The sequence below is a fragment of the Scyliorhinus canicula genome, chromosome 2, assembly GCF_902713615.1.
Source record: "Scyliorhinus canicula chromosome 2, sScyCan1.1, whole genome shotgun sequence".
In the NCBI taxonomy this organism is placed as follows: Eukaryota; Metazoa; Chordata; class Chondrichthyes; order Carcharhiniformes; family Scyliorhinidae; genus Scyliorhinus; species Scyliorhinus canicula.
The window spans coordinates 58,865,396-58,882,471 of NC_052147.1; the positions used below are offsets into that span (position 1 = coordinate 58,865,396).

At 45.6% G+C, this 17,076-nt stretch overlaps 1 protein-coding gene across 2 annotated transcripts in view; it reads left to right on the forward strand.

Annotated features, from left to right (window-relative positions):
• Window positions 1–15,992, forward strand: part of cgrrf1 (cell growth regulator with ring finger domain 1) — a 33,618-nt gene extending 17,626 nt beyond the window's left edge. For both annotated transcript variants that reach the window (XM_038779242.1, XM_038779250.1), the window contains exons 5-6: window positions 6,833–6,940; window positions 15,302–15,992. In XM_038779242.1, coding sequence (XP_038635170.1) covers window positions 6,833–6,940; window positions 15,302–15,697 — 504 coding nt within the window. In that variant the 3' untranslated portion in view covers window positions 15,698–15,992. The remainder of the gene's footprint in view (window positions 1–6,832; window positions 6,941–15,301) is intronic.
• Window positions 15,993–17,076: the final 1,084 nt, after the last annotated feature.

Here is a 17,076-nt window from a genome sequence, read left to right on the forward strand (position 1 = left end):
TTGTCCAGAAGAACAATTTGTGCATTGTTTGAACTGTTCTGTGGCTCATTGTATGCGTACTTTTCATTTTGTTTCATGTCTGTTTGCTTGGGTGTACTTTTGTTGACTGATTGATTTGAGTTATTGTCACATGTACCAAAGTACAGTAAAAAGTTGTTACTGCGGCCAAGGGAACATACACAGTACGTACATAGTAGACAAAAGAATAATCAACCGAGAACATTGACAAATGGTACATCGACAAACAGTGATTGGTTACAGTGCGGAACAAGGGGCCAAACAAAGCAAATACATGAGCAAGAGCAGCATAGGGCGCAGTGAATGGTGTTCTTACGGGGAATAGATCAGTCCGAGAGGGAGTCGTTGAGGAGTCTTGTAGCTGTGGGGAAGAAGCTGTTCCTCTGTTTGGATGTGCGGGTCTTCAGACTTCTGTACCTTCTGCCTGATGGAAGGGTCTGGAAGAAGGCAATGCCTGGGTGGGAGGGTATCTGATAATACTGTCTGCCTTTCTGAGGCAGCAGGAGGTGTATACAGAATCAATGTGGGAGTGGCAAGCTTGTGTGATGCATTGGGCTGAGTTCACCACACTCTGCAGTTTCTTGTGATCTTGGACCGAGCAGTTGAAAATGAAAATGAAAATTGCTTATTGTCGCGAGTAGGCTTCAATGAAGTTACTGTTAAAAGCCCCGAGTCGCCACATTCCGCCGCCTGTCCGGGGAGGCTAGTACGGGAATCGAACCGTGCTGCTGGCCTGCTTGGTCTGCTTTAAAAGCCAGCGATTTAGCCCAGTGAGCTAAACCAAATGAGCAGTTGCCATACCAGACTATGATGCAGCCGGATAGGGTGCTCTCTATCACATATCTGTAGAAGTCTGTGACAGTTGATGCAGACATGCCAAATTTATTTAGCTTCTGTAGGATTGCACTTATGAGGAATTCTGCTGTTTGTTCCTTACATTAACCTATTTTTATCAATTGCTGTGGCAAGTCACCAGTGTGGTTCTCTAAGATATAAATATGTTTTTACTCTCCATTTGGGAGTCTCCCTGCTAACAAGGTGTGTTAGTTAACTGGAGTGGTATTAAAGGGTCCTCTGCAGCTCATAACAAGAGTTTCAAAAATTAGCTTAGCGTTTGTGTTTAGTTGTGTTTTGCTATTTGTAGACTATTGTTTGCCCCTGTTTCATTTGCTTTAGGGTGTGGTCATGCTCAACTGCAATGGTACCTTTTGGGTTGGGGGTTGGGGGTGGTGTGGGTTATAGTTTTACTTTGCTGATGGTGTCTGCTGGTCTCTCTGCCGAGTCACCTGACTTGGCTTGGAGGCCATCTTGAGTGGATCTTCTTGCTTTGTCTTATCAGTGCCCCTTGTTTAATATCTCTCTTTGGGAAGGACTGACTCAGTGGTGGTTGGAGACCACTAATCCGACTGATTACTGTGGTGAATGTATTGTAGTAGCCATTCACCATGTATGTAACTGTACCACGCTGTTGCCCATGAGGGCTCCACCTATGGCCCATTGTAAGGTATCACCTGTGATGTATCATATTGGTGCCTTTGTGGCTCTGCCCCTGACTCCTCCCCTTGAAGGGAGGTATAAAGAGCAGTAGCTCTGTAGGCGGCTCTCAGTAGCAGAGCAGTCGCAGGCAGGCACTGTTCTAGTCGATTAAAGCCACAGTTTACATTTACACTCTGTTTCGTATGAATTAATGGTCGCATCAATTACCTGGAACATTAGGATTTTTGCCCTGTAAAACGGTTGAGAGCATTCACGCTTCTTAAGAGACTAAAGTCTGATATTATACTTTTGCAAGAAACCCATTTATGTATTAAGGATCAGACCAGGCTACGCAAAGGATGGGTTGGGCACATTTTCCATTCTAGTTTCAATAACAGGGCCAGGGACACGGCAATTTTAATTAATAAGAGTCCAATTCTCCCTATCCCAGATTATGGCTGACCCCAATGGTCGATATATAATTGTTTGTGGTTCCATATTGTGTACCGCAGTAGTTTCATCAATGTCTATGCCCCTAACTGGGATGAGACAAATTTCATCAACTCTTTGTTCGTTTCCATCCCCAATCTCGACTCTCAACATGTTGTTTTAGGAGGTGATCTGAATTTTAGGAGGTGATCAGAACTGTCTTCTGGACTCTAAATTGGATCGCTCTAAACCCAAATATTTTGTCCCATTGAGGGTGGTCAGGGCTTTGTCTTTCATGGCTCAGGGGGTGGGGGGGGGGGGGGGGGGGGGGGGGGGCAGGTAGACCCCCTGGTGTTTTTTGCATCTGAATGACGGGGATTTCTTTTTTTTTCTCTCCTGTTCACCATGTGTACTCCTGCATTGACTTTTTCATTTTAGATGGGGTTCTCCTCACATTGACTGAGTACTCAGCAATTGTAATCTCAGACCACGCCCCACACTTTGTTGATCTGTTGCTGGAATCCAGCTGCACCCGATGCCCACCCTGGAGAATAGATACTACTTTGCTGTCTAATTTTTAAAAAAAAATACATTTTGCAAGCGTCTGTCCACCTCTATTGTCGAATACATTAAATTAAATAGGTCAAACTCAATCTCCCCTTCCATGTTGTGGGAGGCTCTTAAGGCCGTCCTTAAGGTGGTGGGGGGGGGGGGGGGGGGGGGGGGGTGTTATTTGTTATAGCACGCTAAAGATGAAGAAGTTAGAACAACAGAGCTTGGTGGAATCCATTTCAGAGATAAATCAACAGTACTCACCCGATCCCACTCCAGATCTATATGCAAGTTGCAGACTCCGTTTGACCACCATTAACGCTGTATGTCAGATACAGCGCTCCAGAGGTACTTTTTACAAGTATGGAGAGAAGGCCAGTCGTCTTCTAGTGACCTCTCGTGCAATTTCCCCCAGATACTCAACCCCGGCGGCAACCTCGCTTCTGCCCGTCTCCAGGTCGATACAGTTTTAAAATCCTATTATTGTGACCTGTATGAATCTGAGTCAATCATGTCGGACAAGTCAACCATATCTGATTTCCCAGCTGTCAAAACAATCAACAGTTGTAAACTGGGAACTTCCGGTGGTGGTCATGGAGTGAGTGGTCGCACATTTGGTGGCTCCCGCTTGAGATGGATTTTTTTGTCCTTCCCCACCAGATTTGAGGGGTGTTTGATGGCAAAAGGTACATGAGTACTGAGGGAATGTAATACTCCTCTGGTGGGACCAGTTTATGGCTTAGTGGACGAGGAGTGTAACGAGCAAAAGGCAGCAGCTTGACTGAGAGATTAATAGAGATTCGACACAGGAGAAAGATGGCAGAGAGTGGGGTGGTCAGCGCTGCCCGCCCAGTGGTCTACGGAGCAGCTGGTGAACTTTCTGAACAACAAGTTCCAGCAGCAAAGAACGGAGGCCTCAGAGGACCTGAATAAGGTGGTGGAGCCGCCTAGGGTGGCAATTGAAAATGTGGAGCAGAGGCAGGAGGCATAGAGCCTGGCAATCCAGAAGATGGACGAGACAGTAGGGGAACATGAGGATCGATTGGCCTCGCTGGAGGCAGAGATGGGATGGTGAAGAACAGTCAAAAAATGCTGAGGGAGAAGTTGGAGGATCTTGAAAACCACTCCAGGAGGCAAAATCTCCAAATTGTGGGGATGCCCGAGGGTATTGAAGGAGTGAAAGCCGGAAAGTATATGGCAAACATGCTGGAGTAGCAGATGGGAGAGGGGGTCTATGACCGTCGTCTCGAGGTGGACCGAGCGCACAGGGCTGAGGAGGAGGCCGCAAGCAGGGGAACCGCCAAGGGCGATGGTGGTGAGGCTGCTTGACAAAGAGAAGATTGAGGTGAGCGAGGCAGAAAAAGAAGTGAACCTGGGAGGAGAACGAGTTGCATATTTTTCAGGACCTGGGAGCGGAGCTGGCCAAGCGGAGCGCCAGTTTCAATCGGATAAGGCTGCCCTCTACAAGAAGGTGTTTAAGTTTGGGATTCTGTACCCCGCTTGGCTGTGGGTCACACACCAAAACCAATAATTTTATTTTGACTAGCCGGAGGAGGTGAAGGACTTTGAGAGACTATAGACTGGGAGGAGTGTAAGGACATTGAACTTTGGTGTTGTGCTGTGTATAGAATGTGGGCACACAGGGTGGGTGGATTGGCGAAGATTATGGCAATGAGATCGGAGAGGGTGAGTGTGCCTTTTGTTTTTTCTTGTATGTTTATTGTTTGGGGGGATGGGATTTGAAGAGTGGATTGGAGGGAGGTGAGGGGTAGCCAGAGGTCCTGTGTGGGGGCCACCATGCTAGCTGGTTGGGCTAGTTAACAGGAGTGTAGTGGGGGTTGGTTCTTTGGTTATCGGGTGTGAGTTGGGGAGGGAGGGATGCTGACGTGGGTGCGGTTGGTGTGGCACAGTTGGTCAGGGAGGGATGGCGGCTGACATCTTGGGGTGGGCCTGGAACAGTGTGAGATGCGGACCGGGGGTGGGAGCTAACTAAAGAAGGGTTGGTTGCGTGTTTTCGCACACTTGAGTTTGAAGGCAGACGCTCTGTTTCTTCAGGAGACACACCCGAAGCTGGGAGATCAGACGAGGCTGAGGAAGGGATGGGTGGGGCAGGTGTTCCACTCTGGGTTGGGCATGTTGATCAGCACCGCCACTCTCTCGTCTTCAAGAAGATGGCCTTCGACGTTGGCAGTCATGTAGCTGACCCTGGGAGCAGATACGTGACAAGTTATTGGGAAGCTAGAGGGAACGGCTGCAGTTCTGGCGCTCTGGTTCGAGCCATGCCTTCCAAGCATAATTTCTGAGGACCAAACAGGCTTTAGTAAAGGGCCGTCAATTGTCAGCGAATATACATTGCCTTTTAAATGTTATACTTACCCCTCACCTACACCCGAGCCAGAGTTGATAGTTTCTCTTGATGCAGATAAAGCATTCAACATTTGAAAGGGACTATTTGTTTGAGATTCTTGGAAGATTTGTATTTGGCTATAAATCTGTTTCTTAGATATTTGTTATACAATATCCCTACCACCACGGTTCACACGGATACTTTATATTCAGACTACTTCCCCCTGAATGCACTAGGCAGAGATAGCCACTCTCTCTCTACTTTTTTTCACCCTGGCAATATGGCTGCTCTCTGTAGCCTTGAGGGCTTCCAATCAATGGAAGGGTGTGAATCCAGAAGGGGTGGAATATAAGGTATCTCTTTCTGCAGATGACCTACTTTTATACATGACCCAACTCCCTCCATCGATGGCATAATGAAGACACTTAATACCTTAGGCTCCTTCTCTGGCTATAAATTAAATCTAGGCAAGAGTGAATGTTTTCCGGTTAATTCCCCTGGAAGACGAGCCCATTTAGGCATGTTGCCCTTCTGCCTCTAGTACAAGTTTTCGTTACTTCCTGGTCAGGGTGGTCCACAACTTGGCTTCACTCCACAAATTGAATTATTCCAGCCTAATAAGCCTAGAATTATTCAAGCTTTTGTAACCTGTTCGTGGAAGGTAGATTTGCTACCTTCAGAGGGTTAGTGGAAAAATTTCAGGTGCCCAACTCCAGTCTTTTTCGCTACTTTCAAGTTCGCTATTTCACCCGTACACCTTTCCTTTCCCCTGGCTCCACCTTCCTCCTTGCTAGAGAGGATTCTGTCCTCGGCTCAGCTGGGAAGGGAATCTACCTCAGTCTTATATTGCCACATTCGCTGGTCTGATCCCTCCCACTGAACGGAGTGACGGTAAAATGGGAGAGTGAACTGGGCCCCATGCTCACTAGCGAGACTTGGAGAGAGGCCCTTTATAGAGTCAACTCCACATCCTCATGTGCCCAGTTCAGCAGAATTCAGTTCAAGGTGTTACAGAGGACAGTTGTGACCAAGGCAAAGAGGAGTGTTTTTTTCCCGAATATTGAGAACAGATGTAACTGTTATGTTACTGGAAAGAATGCTAGAAGTCCTGTAGTTGAAGGAAGGTTTATTGTGCTACATAACTTAAATGATTGCGTGAGTGCTTACTTACAGAACTGCACTTGTAAAGGTTACACTTCTCTATGCTCTGCAACTAGGCCTGACCACACTAGCAGCCCTGAGCTCACTTCCGTCCCTGTTCTCCTCACCGTCTGTTCAGCCCAAGTGAGGGGGAGGGCCTTCGGCGTCATTCTTGTACATCACCGTGCTGCCCCCTGGTGGTATTTCCATTTCCCATCAGCCCCTTCTGTACACACTCAAGTGAGGATCACTACAATAACTGCTGTTCACTTGTCCCCGCAGATCTCACACATGTTTTGGTCTTGTCTCAGAATCGCCAGCTTCTGGGCTTCCTTTTTTTAGCATCATGTCTGAGATTCTCCATTTGGAATTACTCCTATGTCTGCTGGTGGCCATATTTAAGGTTTCAGACTGACCGGCAGTCTGGGATGGAGATGGACGTTCCCGCCTTCGCCTCGCTGATAGCCTGGAGGCGATCACTGCTCAGTTGGAGGTTTTCCGCTCCGCCTAGTGCCTCTGGCTGGTTAGGGGACTCGATGTCCTTTTTGCATTTAGAGAAACTTTAATTCACCATCAGGGTTCAGTGGAGAGATTCTACCTCAGATGGAAACTGTTTATTTATTTTTTCAAAGATCTAGTCAGCTGTTAGGGATTTTAGGTTAAGAGTTTAAGTTAGCTACATTTTATTTGTTTTGTTTGTACTATTTGCATTCTTTATTTTTGTTGGTTGTTTGTTAATGTGTAAAACTTTAATATACATGCTTTAAAAAAATAATTATTAGGCAGAAAGCACTTTTTCATGACTATATTTAATTATTTTTGTTGTGTTTAAACATAATCATGGAATTTCTCTGACCCCTATATCTACAGGTTTCTATGGTAACAGTAATTCATGTTCCTGATGAGAAATACAGACTCAGCTGTCGAATCTTGTACCAGTATTTGCTGACTTCCCAAGGTCACATATATGACCTGAAGGTAGGTTTATCACAGGAGAATGAAATCAGCTATGTATTCTAACCTTTCATCCGTTATGGTTCTTGACAATGAACACTAATGCTAAAAAAAATCTTCGCTTGCATGCATAATAATAAGTAACCTTTTTTTCATCATTTAGAAACATAGAATTCCGACAGTGCAGAAGGAGGCCATTTGGCCCATCGAGTGTGCACCGACCCTCGTGAAAGAGCACTCCACCTAGGCTCACTTCCCCGCCCTATCCCCCTAACCTGCACATCTTTAGACTGTGGGAGGAAGCCGGAGCACCCAGATGGGAAACCCACGCAGCCACTGGGAGAACATGCAGACTTCACACGACAGTCACCCAAGGCCAGAATTGAATACGGGCCCTGGTGCTGTGAGGCAGCAGTACTAACTGTTCTCTCTGCTGTTTCCTGAGATTTTTTAAATCAAATTATTATGGAGTGGGGCATTATAGTTGATTCCCAAACATGGATAATAGATAGACGGGTAGGAATCAGTTGAAATAGCAATTAACAATATGCTGGTCCTTAGTGTAGTAGTTAATATTCCTGCCTGTCATGCAGGAGAACCAGAGTTCAATTTCCCAACTGGGAAAAGTTACTGACTAAAACATTTTGGTTCAGCTGTAGCTCAGTAGGTATATGCTTCCTCAAGTAAGGAGACCAAAACTGTTCACATGTGATCTCATCAATGTCCTGCACAGTTGTAGCAAGACTTTTGTACTCCATCGCTCTTGCAATAATGGCTAACATTCCACTTGCCTTCCTAATTACTCGCTGTATCTTCTTGTATGTATTTTCAGTCGTCCTTTGCTGATTTCTAAAAATGTTTCCAATCTTCTGGCGTACTACTGACTTTTGCAGCATTGTACATCTTTTCTTTCAACTTGGTATCATCCTAACTTCCTTAGATAGCCACAGAGGGGACATCCTTCTAGCAGCACTTTTCTTTCTCAATAGGAGTATTTATTTGTTGAGAGTTATGAAGTATCTCCTTAAATGTCCAATTCCAGGTTAGCCAACTCTGTCTACACACCCTCGTAATTGCCTTTACTTGAGCTTATGACACATTTCTCACCCTCAAGCAATGTGATGTCATGTTCACTCTTTCCTAGAGGATCCTTTACTATGTGGTCATTAATTAATACTGTCGGTACCACCCCAACCTCTGGACCAGAAGCTCCATGTTCAAGTCCAACACCAGGACTTGTTAGCCACTGAAGGAGCATTCGTAGCACTGTTCAACAGGCTGATAAACAGCTCCAGAATTTTTCCACCACTTTTCCACTATTGTCCAAAGGGAAAAACAGCATGTGTGTGTGTGTGTGAAATTACACTATTTAAAAGAAACATAGAACATAGAACATAGAACAGTACAGCACAGAACAGGCCCTTCGGCCCTCGATGTTGTGCCGAGCAATGATCACCCTACTTAAACCCACGTAACCCGTATACCCGTAACCCAACAATCCCCCCATTAACCTTACACTACGGGCAATTTAGCATGGCCAATCCACCTAACCCGCACATCTTTGGACTGTGGGAGGAAACCGGAGCACCCGGAGGAAACCCACGCACACACGGGGAGGACGTGCAGACTCCACACAGACAGTGACCCAGCCGGGAATCGAACCTGGGACCCTGGAGCTGTGAAGCATTGATGCTAACCACCATGCTACCGTGAGGCCCCGTCAGTAATATCCTGTTCTCTCGTTGGTTCCAGGATATATTGTTCTAAGAAACTGTCCCAAATTAACTGTATGAAGTTATCTTTGAGTTAATCTTTGACAATTTGATTTGTCCAGTCTGTCTAAATAATAAAATTTTACTGCAGTACCTTTTTTGCAGGCCTGCACTATTTCCTGATTTATGTTCTGCCCCACAGTGCAGTAACCAGTATGGGTCCTTGAGAGATTCTTTTTTTTTTAAATAATTTTTATTGGAATTGTTTACAGAAAATATAAAATATAACAACAAACAATGAAATGCAACAAAATAACCCATAACAACTGTAACACCCCCCCAGACCGCCTAAACGCATGTATCATATCCCCCCACCCCCCCCCCCCCCCACCCCAACAAAAGAACTTAAAAATAAATTTAAATTAAATAAACAAACATAGTCATCGTCCCCCCTTTTCCCTCCCCCCCCCCCCCCCCCCCCCGGGTTGCTGCTGCTACTGTCCCAGTACCCTATCGTTGAGCCAGAAAGTCGAGGAAAGGTTGCCACTGCCTAAAGAACCCTTGTACCGATCCTCTCAGGGCGAATTTGACCTTCTCTAGTTTAATAAAACCCGCCATGTCATTGATCCAGGTCTCCACGCTTGGGGGCCTCGCATCCTTCCATTGTAGCAAAATCCTTCGCCGGGCTACTAGGGACGCAAAGGCCAGAACACCGGCCTCTTTCGCCTCCTGCACTCCCGGCTCCACCCAACCCCAAAAATCGCGAGTCCCCAGCCTGGCTTGACCCTGGATCCTACCACCCTCGACACCGTCCTCGCCACCCCCTTCCAGAACTCCTCCAGTGCCGGGCATGCCCAGAACATATGGGCATGGTTCTCTGGACTCCCCGAGCACCTGACACACCTGTCTTCACCCCCAAAGAACCTACTCATCCTCGTCCCAGTCATGTGGGCCCGGTGCAGCACCTTGAATTGGATGAGGCTAAGCCGCGCACACGAGGAGGAAGAATTAACCCTCTCCAGGGCATCAGCCCATGTCCCGTCTTCGATCTGTTCCCCCAGTTCACCCTCCCACTTAGTTTTCAGCTCCTCTACTGACGCCTCCTCCACCTCCTGCATAACCGTGTAAATATCAGATATCTTCCCCTCTCTGACCCAGACCCCCGAAAGCACCCTGTCACTCACCCCCCTCGCTGGAAGCGAAGGGAATCCCTCCACCTGCCGTCTAGCAAATGCCTTTACCTGCAGATACCTGAACATGTTTCCCGGGGGGAGCCCAAATTTCTCCTCCAACTTCCCCAGGCTCGCAAACCTCCCATCAATAAACAAGTCCCTCAGCTGTCTGATGCCCGCTCTGTGCCAACCCTGAAATCCCCCATCAATGTTCCCCGGGACGAACCTATGGTTCCCCCTCAACGGAGCCTCCATCGAGCCCCCACTTCTCCCCTATGTCGCCTCCACTGCCCCCAAATCTTGAGGGTAGCCGCCACCACCGGACTCGTGGTATACATCGTGGGAGGGAGCGGCCACGGCGCCGTTACCAGGGCCCCCAGGCTTGTATCCCCACAGGACGCCCTCTCCATCCGTTTCCATGCTGCCCCCTCCCACTCCATCACCCACTTGCGCACCATCGACACATTGGCTGCCCAGTAGTACCCCGAGAGATTGGGTAATGCCAGCCCCACCCCCATCTCTACCCCGCTCCAAGAAGACCCTCTTCACCCTCGGGGTCCCATGAGCCCAAACAAAGCTCATGATGCTGCTGGTCACCCTTCTAAAAAAGGCCCAAGGGATAAAGATGGGCAAACACTGGAAGAGGAACAAGAACCTCGGGAGAACCGTCATTTTGACGGACTGCACTCTACCCGCCAGCGATAGCGGCACCATGTCCCACCTTTTAAATTCCTCCTCCATCTGCTCCACCAGCCTGGTAAAATTAAGCTTATGGAGAGTCCCCCAACTCCTGGCCACCTGCACCCCCAGATATCTGAAACTCTTCACTGCCCTCTTAAACGGGAGCCTCCCAGTTCCCTCCTCCTGATCTCCCGGGTGTACTACAAATACCTCGCTCTTGCCTAAATTTAACTTATAGCCCGAGAAGCCCCCAAATTCCGCTAACAGCTCCATCACCCCCGGCATTCCCCCTTCTGGGTCCGCCACATACAACAGCAGGTCGTCCGCATACAGCGATACCCGATGTTCCTCCCCACCCCGCACCAGACCCCTCCATCTCCCTGACTCCCTCAACGCCATAGCCAGAGGTTCAATCGCCAGTGCAAAGAGCAAGGGGGACAGGGGGCACCCCTGCCTGGTCCCACAGTAGAGCCTAAAGTACTCTGATATCCTTCCATTTGTAACTACACTCGCCATCGGAGCCGCGTAGAGCAGCCTCACCCATTTGATGAATCCCTCCCCAAATCCAAACCGCTCCAGCACCTCCCACAGGTACCCCCACTCAACTCTATCAAACACTTTCTCTGCGTCCAGCGCCACCACTATCTCCGCCTCCCCCTCCACTGCCGGCATCATGATAACGTTTAGCAGTCTCCGCACATTCGTGGTGAGCTGCCGTCCCTTGACAAATCCTGTCTGATCTTCGTGTATCACCCCTGGCACCTTGAGAGATTCTTGTATCCACTCAAAATGATTCTACATTTTGATCCTGTGAACCAAGATCATTCTCATTATGTGCTGTTCATATCCCTTATTAACAGAGCTATCCATCTTCTTATTTCTTTCTGCCCTTCCAAAATGTCTAATACCCAGGAGATTTCAGGTCCCAGGATTGCGACTTGCAACCATATATCTAATTGCTATCATATCATATTTATTTCTATTTGTGTTATCAATTAATCTGTTTGGTTACGTCTGTGTGCATTCAGATAAAGGGCCTTTAATTCTGTTTTTTTACGATTTTCCCCTACTCTGACCTGATTTGTTGGTGTATTTTATGTTGGTACACTCTGTCCCTTCCTGGTCATACTTTGGCTATGATTACCTGCATCACTACCCTGCAAAATTGCCTTGTCCTTTCTGCTTTAACTTTCTGAATCTGCCTTCACTTGAACCCTCCCCCCAACTGTTGATTTTAAAACCGTCTATACAGCCCTAGTTATATGATCACCAGTCTGAAGATGTGTGAGTAAGGTGGGGGTTACAGGGTTAGGGTGGGGGAGTGGGCCAGGATGAGGTACTCTTTCAGAGAGTCGGTGCAGACTCAGTTGGCTGAATGGCCTCCTTCTGCACTGTTGTGATTCTATGATTCTGGTCTCAGCAGTGTTCAGGTGAAGGCTGTCCCAACAGTACAGCTCCCTCATTACCTAGTACTGGTGCCAGTGCTTCACGAGTTGAAACCCATTTAGCGGACACCAATCTTTGAGCCACCCATTTAATAAGCTGATCTCATTTACCCTTTGCCAATTTGGCGCTTCATGAATTGAAATCCATTTATCAGACACCTATCTTTGAGCCACCCATTTAATAAGCTGATCTCATTTACCCTATGCCAATTTGGCGCTTCATGAATTGAAACCCATTTATCGGACACCAATCTTTGAGCCACCCATTTAATAAGCTGATCTCATTTACCCTATGCCAATTTGTTGTGGCTCAGTATCCTCAACATCTTTTTTAGTCCCTAACTGCTCATTCTCCCTCAGCAAATCTCTTAGCCCTACCCATGTTATTGATACCCATGTGAAACATTACAACTGGATCCTTCCACTTCCATTCTCCAGGAGTACTCCAGCTCCAAGGAGTTGTACTTAACCTTGGCAACTGGCAGGCAACACAGCTGTGGAGCCTTGTGGTCTCAGATTTAGAAAACTGTGTCTATCCCCCTAACTATACTGCTCCCTACCATAAATATACTCCTTTTTGCTCTCCCATCCCCCACCACTTGAATGGCTCCAACCAGTGGAGGAATTACCCCCAGTTCCCCGTGACTTCAATTTTGTCAGGGTCCCTTGATACCCACTCAGTCAACTGCTGCCTTGATGCCGAGGAAGTAATTTTCAACTCATCTCTGGAGTGCAGTTGTCCACGTTTGGACCAAGGTTGCCCTGTTGGAACCCAAGCTGAGCATCAGTAAGCAGGCTATTGCTGTGTACGTCCTGCTGGATAGCACTGTCGACGACACCTTTCATCACTTTGCTGATATCCTGCTTTGTGGAGAACATATCTGGGAATTCTTTCCACATTGTTGGGTAGGTGCTGGTGTTGTAGCTGTACTGGAACAGCTTGGCTAGAGGCCCAGTTAGTTCTGGTGCAATCTTGCTTGAACAATCATATTAAAATTTTTGAGGAGGTCACAGAGACCGTATTCATCTGAATTTTCAAAAGGCCTTTGATAAGATATGTTGGTATCTTTCCATCTACAAGTTTCTGATGGACACGCAGAAAACAATCCATTTAGGTTGTGTGTTCATTGGAAGAAACTCTGCTGGTGGCTGTGAAGGCCAATTCTTGAGAGGCAGGTTCTGCACAAGTGCCATCCCTGAAATCACCAAATAATGTTGTGGGGGGTTGTTTGTGGCATTGGAGCATGTTTCCTGGCTGCTGGACATGATGGTGGTGTACACCAGACCACAGGATGTGTCGCCATTTCCCTCTTTCACCAGCTAGTGATTCCCTGAAGTGGTCAGTGTTTGGACCACTGCTGTAATTTACATTGATGATTTAAATTTTGGATTAGAAAACACAACTTCTAATTTGCGGATGATACAGATGAGGAAGACTGCAACAGAGTACAGGAGGAGTTAGTAAAATAGTTAAATATGTAAATTGCAGAATAGGTAAGTAATTAGCAATTTGATGGCAAATTAATTTCAACACCCTAAATATGAGTAGTACATTTGGTAGGAAGAATAGGATGGTCACCTACTTGGCAGGTTGTAAATTGAGGTGGATGAGAGGAACAAGACGATCTTGGTGTACATGTACATGAATCATTAAAAGTTTTGGCACAGATAAGCAAGGCCATTAAAAACAAAATGAACCAAGCTCTAGGACTTATTTCTAAAGGGATAGAATTGAAAAGTAGGGATGTATGCTAAACCTGTTTTGAACCTTGGTTAGACCACACCGTACTGCATGCAGTTCTAGTCACTATATTATAGGAAGGGATATGGGGCAGTGGAGGGAGAGAAGATTTACAAGGATGATCTCTGAAATGAGTAGATTTCCATACCAAGAAAAGATTGACAGGCTTATTTTCTCTTGAGAAAGGAGGGTTGAGAGGTGACTGAATAGAGGTCTTTAAAATTCTGAAAGAATGGATACGGAGAGAATGTTTCCTTTAGTGGGGCAGAGCAATGTTAGAGACCATCAACACCAGATAGTCACTGAAATCCAATAGGGAATTCACTTTTTTGTGGCCTTCCCAACCAAGACCTCAGTAGAAGGTGGGAGGGTGATTTACTTTCTTGAATTTGCTAGTGTTGCTGTGAACTAGTTTCCAAGAACTAAATGACAGCAAGCCGGTGGTATATTCTCTTATTTGGCGAGGAGATATTTGGCCTCCATGGTGATTTAAGCAAAGATGCAAAGATTTGGAGCTCATTGATATGAACATCTGGAGACAAACTCCTGTTATGGTATTATGCATGATTGCTTCACCATTCTAGGCATGGTTGCATGTAAGAGATAAGACCCTTGTTCTCTGGAGTGCTCACTTTTTTCCCCCTTGCCATTTGCATCCTGCTTTCAAAAACCTCCGATAATCTCTCTTTCAATTTTACATTCGCTCTCCCATGCAAAGTTAATTTTTGTGTCCATCTTTTTGTTTCACCTCAGAAGGATTGAAATGCTTTGCTTCCAGTGAAGAGCGTTTAAGTTACTACCGTTGTTCAGCAGCTAACTTCATATTTGTCTTCATCCTGTATCTCAATATTTCCCAGCGATACAGTCTAGAAGAAAAATTCTTGATCACTTCCTCCTTCACTTTGTTTCTTCCTAAGAATTCCTCCTGCTGAAATCCTCCCAATATAAGCAGGGAGCTGAAAGTTCTATCAAAATGCCAATAAATTCAACAAGTTACGGGCGGCATGTGGCGCAGTGGATAGCATTGGGACTGCGGCACTGAGGACCCGGGTTCAAATCCCAGCCCTGGGTCACTGTCCGTGTGGAGTTTGCACATTCTCACCATGTCTGTGTGGGTTTCACCTCCACAACCCAAAGGTCTGCAGGATAGGTGGATTGGGCATGCTAACTTGCTCCTTAATTGGAAAAAATAATTGGGTACTTTAAATTTATTTTTTAAAAATTCAACAAGTTACGTTACAAATACTGTCATTTGATTACGCAGAAAAAAAATCAGTGTTTGTTATGTTCTGTTGAATTGTTTGTGACATGGCAGATACAATACCAATCTTCATTGCAATATTGAGGGAATACCGCAGTGCTAAAGGTGGCATCTTTCAGTAAGGTAATATCTGCCTGTTCAATTGGGCATAAAAGATATCATGGGAGTACTGAATACCACCAGTGTTCTTTAGCTGTCCTATATTTACTTACAAAACAACCGTACTATGTGTGATGTTCTTTGGAAGATTTATTGCAATTTTATTGTTGTAGCTCTGACTTAAAAATCCAATCCAGTGGTTAGGTTTAGTAAATAAATGAAATCTGTACCCTCCTTTGAATAACGTTTAAACTTTCTCATTTTTATTACCCAGAGACTTTTTATATCTGTTGATGAAACCAGTTTGCCTGCACAACTGTCTTCAGAAAGTGGTCTGAACAAAAAACTCCTGGAAAAATTTGGCACTACAGAAGAGGAGCTTGGCCCGCGAAAGGAAAGCAGCAAGGATTGTGTTGTGTGCCAGAATGCTCCTGTGAACTGGGTTCTGCTGCCCTGCAGACATGCCTGTTTATGCGACTGTTGTGTGAATTACTTCAAGCAATGCCCCATGTGCAGGGAGTTTGTTAGAGAATCTTTTGCCCTTGTACGAGCAGAGGAAGAAGTTGATGCAGTTAAAGATGGTGCTAATAATCAGACACTTGAAGATATCTGGGAAGACCTTAATGAGGAAAATATTCACAATGATGCAAATGAACGATTTTATCTTTAATAGAGAAAAAAAACTCAGAAAATGCAGCTTCTCCAATATTGAAGGTCTATGTGCAATCTAGAGTTTAGTCTTGATGAAGGAATTAAATAATACGTTCTGTAATTAAGTTATGCAGGTTACTTGAGGCATTATTGACATTCTGCCTAGTTTAAATTGGGGACAGTGTGTTTTCTTGTGTGTGTGAGGGAAGAAACAAATTAATTAACCTGCAGGTCATTAGTTTAAACTACTCAGCTCAAAACCACCTATACTGCTTAATCTAAGTAAATTAAAACTTCAATTATTTTTTCAACAATTCTCGCTTATTCCTGCACCTGAAATCTTGCAGCAGACGTTGTCTACAATTTTTGCAAGCTTTATTTGTATTAATATTTGATATATTCAAATCTTAAGCCTTTTACTTTTTGGAGCATTTTATTGATTTTCCTATCAATCTAGATGGATTTTAATGATTATGTACACCTATTACAACAAAGCTCATCATGGACTGGATATTAACTCTAATGACAGGAACTGATTATCATTTTTCGGGGGGCAGGGGCTGCGTGCATTGTGAGTAGTGGAAAGACATTTTTACCTTATGGATTGATCAGTCCTCACCCCCCTTTAGTTCATAGAATGGTTACAGCACAGAAAGAAGCCATTCAACCTGTCATGTTTGCGCTGGATCTCCAAAGGAGCACTCTACCCAGTGCCACTCCCTGGTCTTCTCCCTGTAGCCCTGCATTGTCTCTTAAATGCCTTGAGTGACCCTGCCTCCACCACACTCGGGCAGTAAATTCCAGATCCCAACCACTTGTTGAGTGAAAAGGTTTTTCCTCATATCTCCAATGCTTCCTTTACCAATACTTTAATCTCTAATCTCTTGCTTTTGATCCTTCACCAATAGGAACTTTGTTTACCCCTATCTACTTTGTCCAGACCCCTCATGGTTTTCGTATACCTCTATCAAATCTCCTTCCAACCTTCTCTTCTCCCAGGGGTGGCACGGTGGTTAGCACTGCTACCTAACGGCGTCGGGTTCGATCCTGGCCCTAGGTCACTGTCCATGTGGAGTTTGCACATTCTATTCGTGTCTGCGTGGGCCTTACCCCCACAACCCAAAGATGTGCAGGGTCAGTGGATTAGCCACACTAAATTGCCCCTTAATTTGAAAATATTTTTAAAACTCCTTTTTTCCAAGGAAAACAGTCCCAACCACTCAAATTCATCGATGTAAAGCAAGTTCCTCAGCCCTGGAATCATTCTTGTGAATATATTTTGCACTTTCTCAAATGCCTTCACATCTTTCCTTGAATGTGACGCCAAGAGTGAACACAATACTCCATTTGAGACCAAATCAATGTACAATACAAATTCAACATGATGTTTTGCTTTTG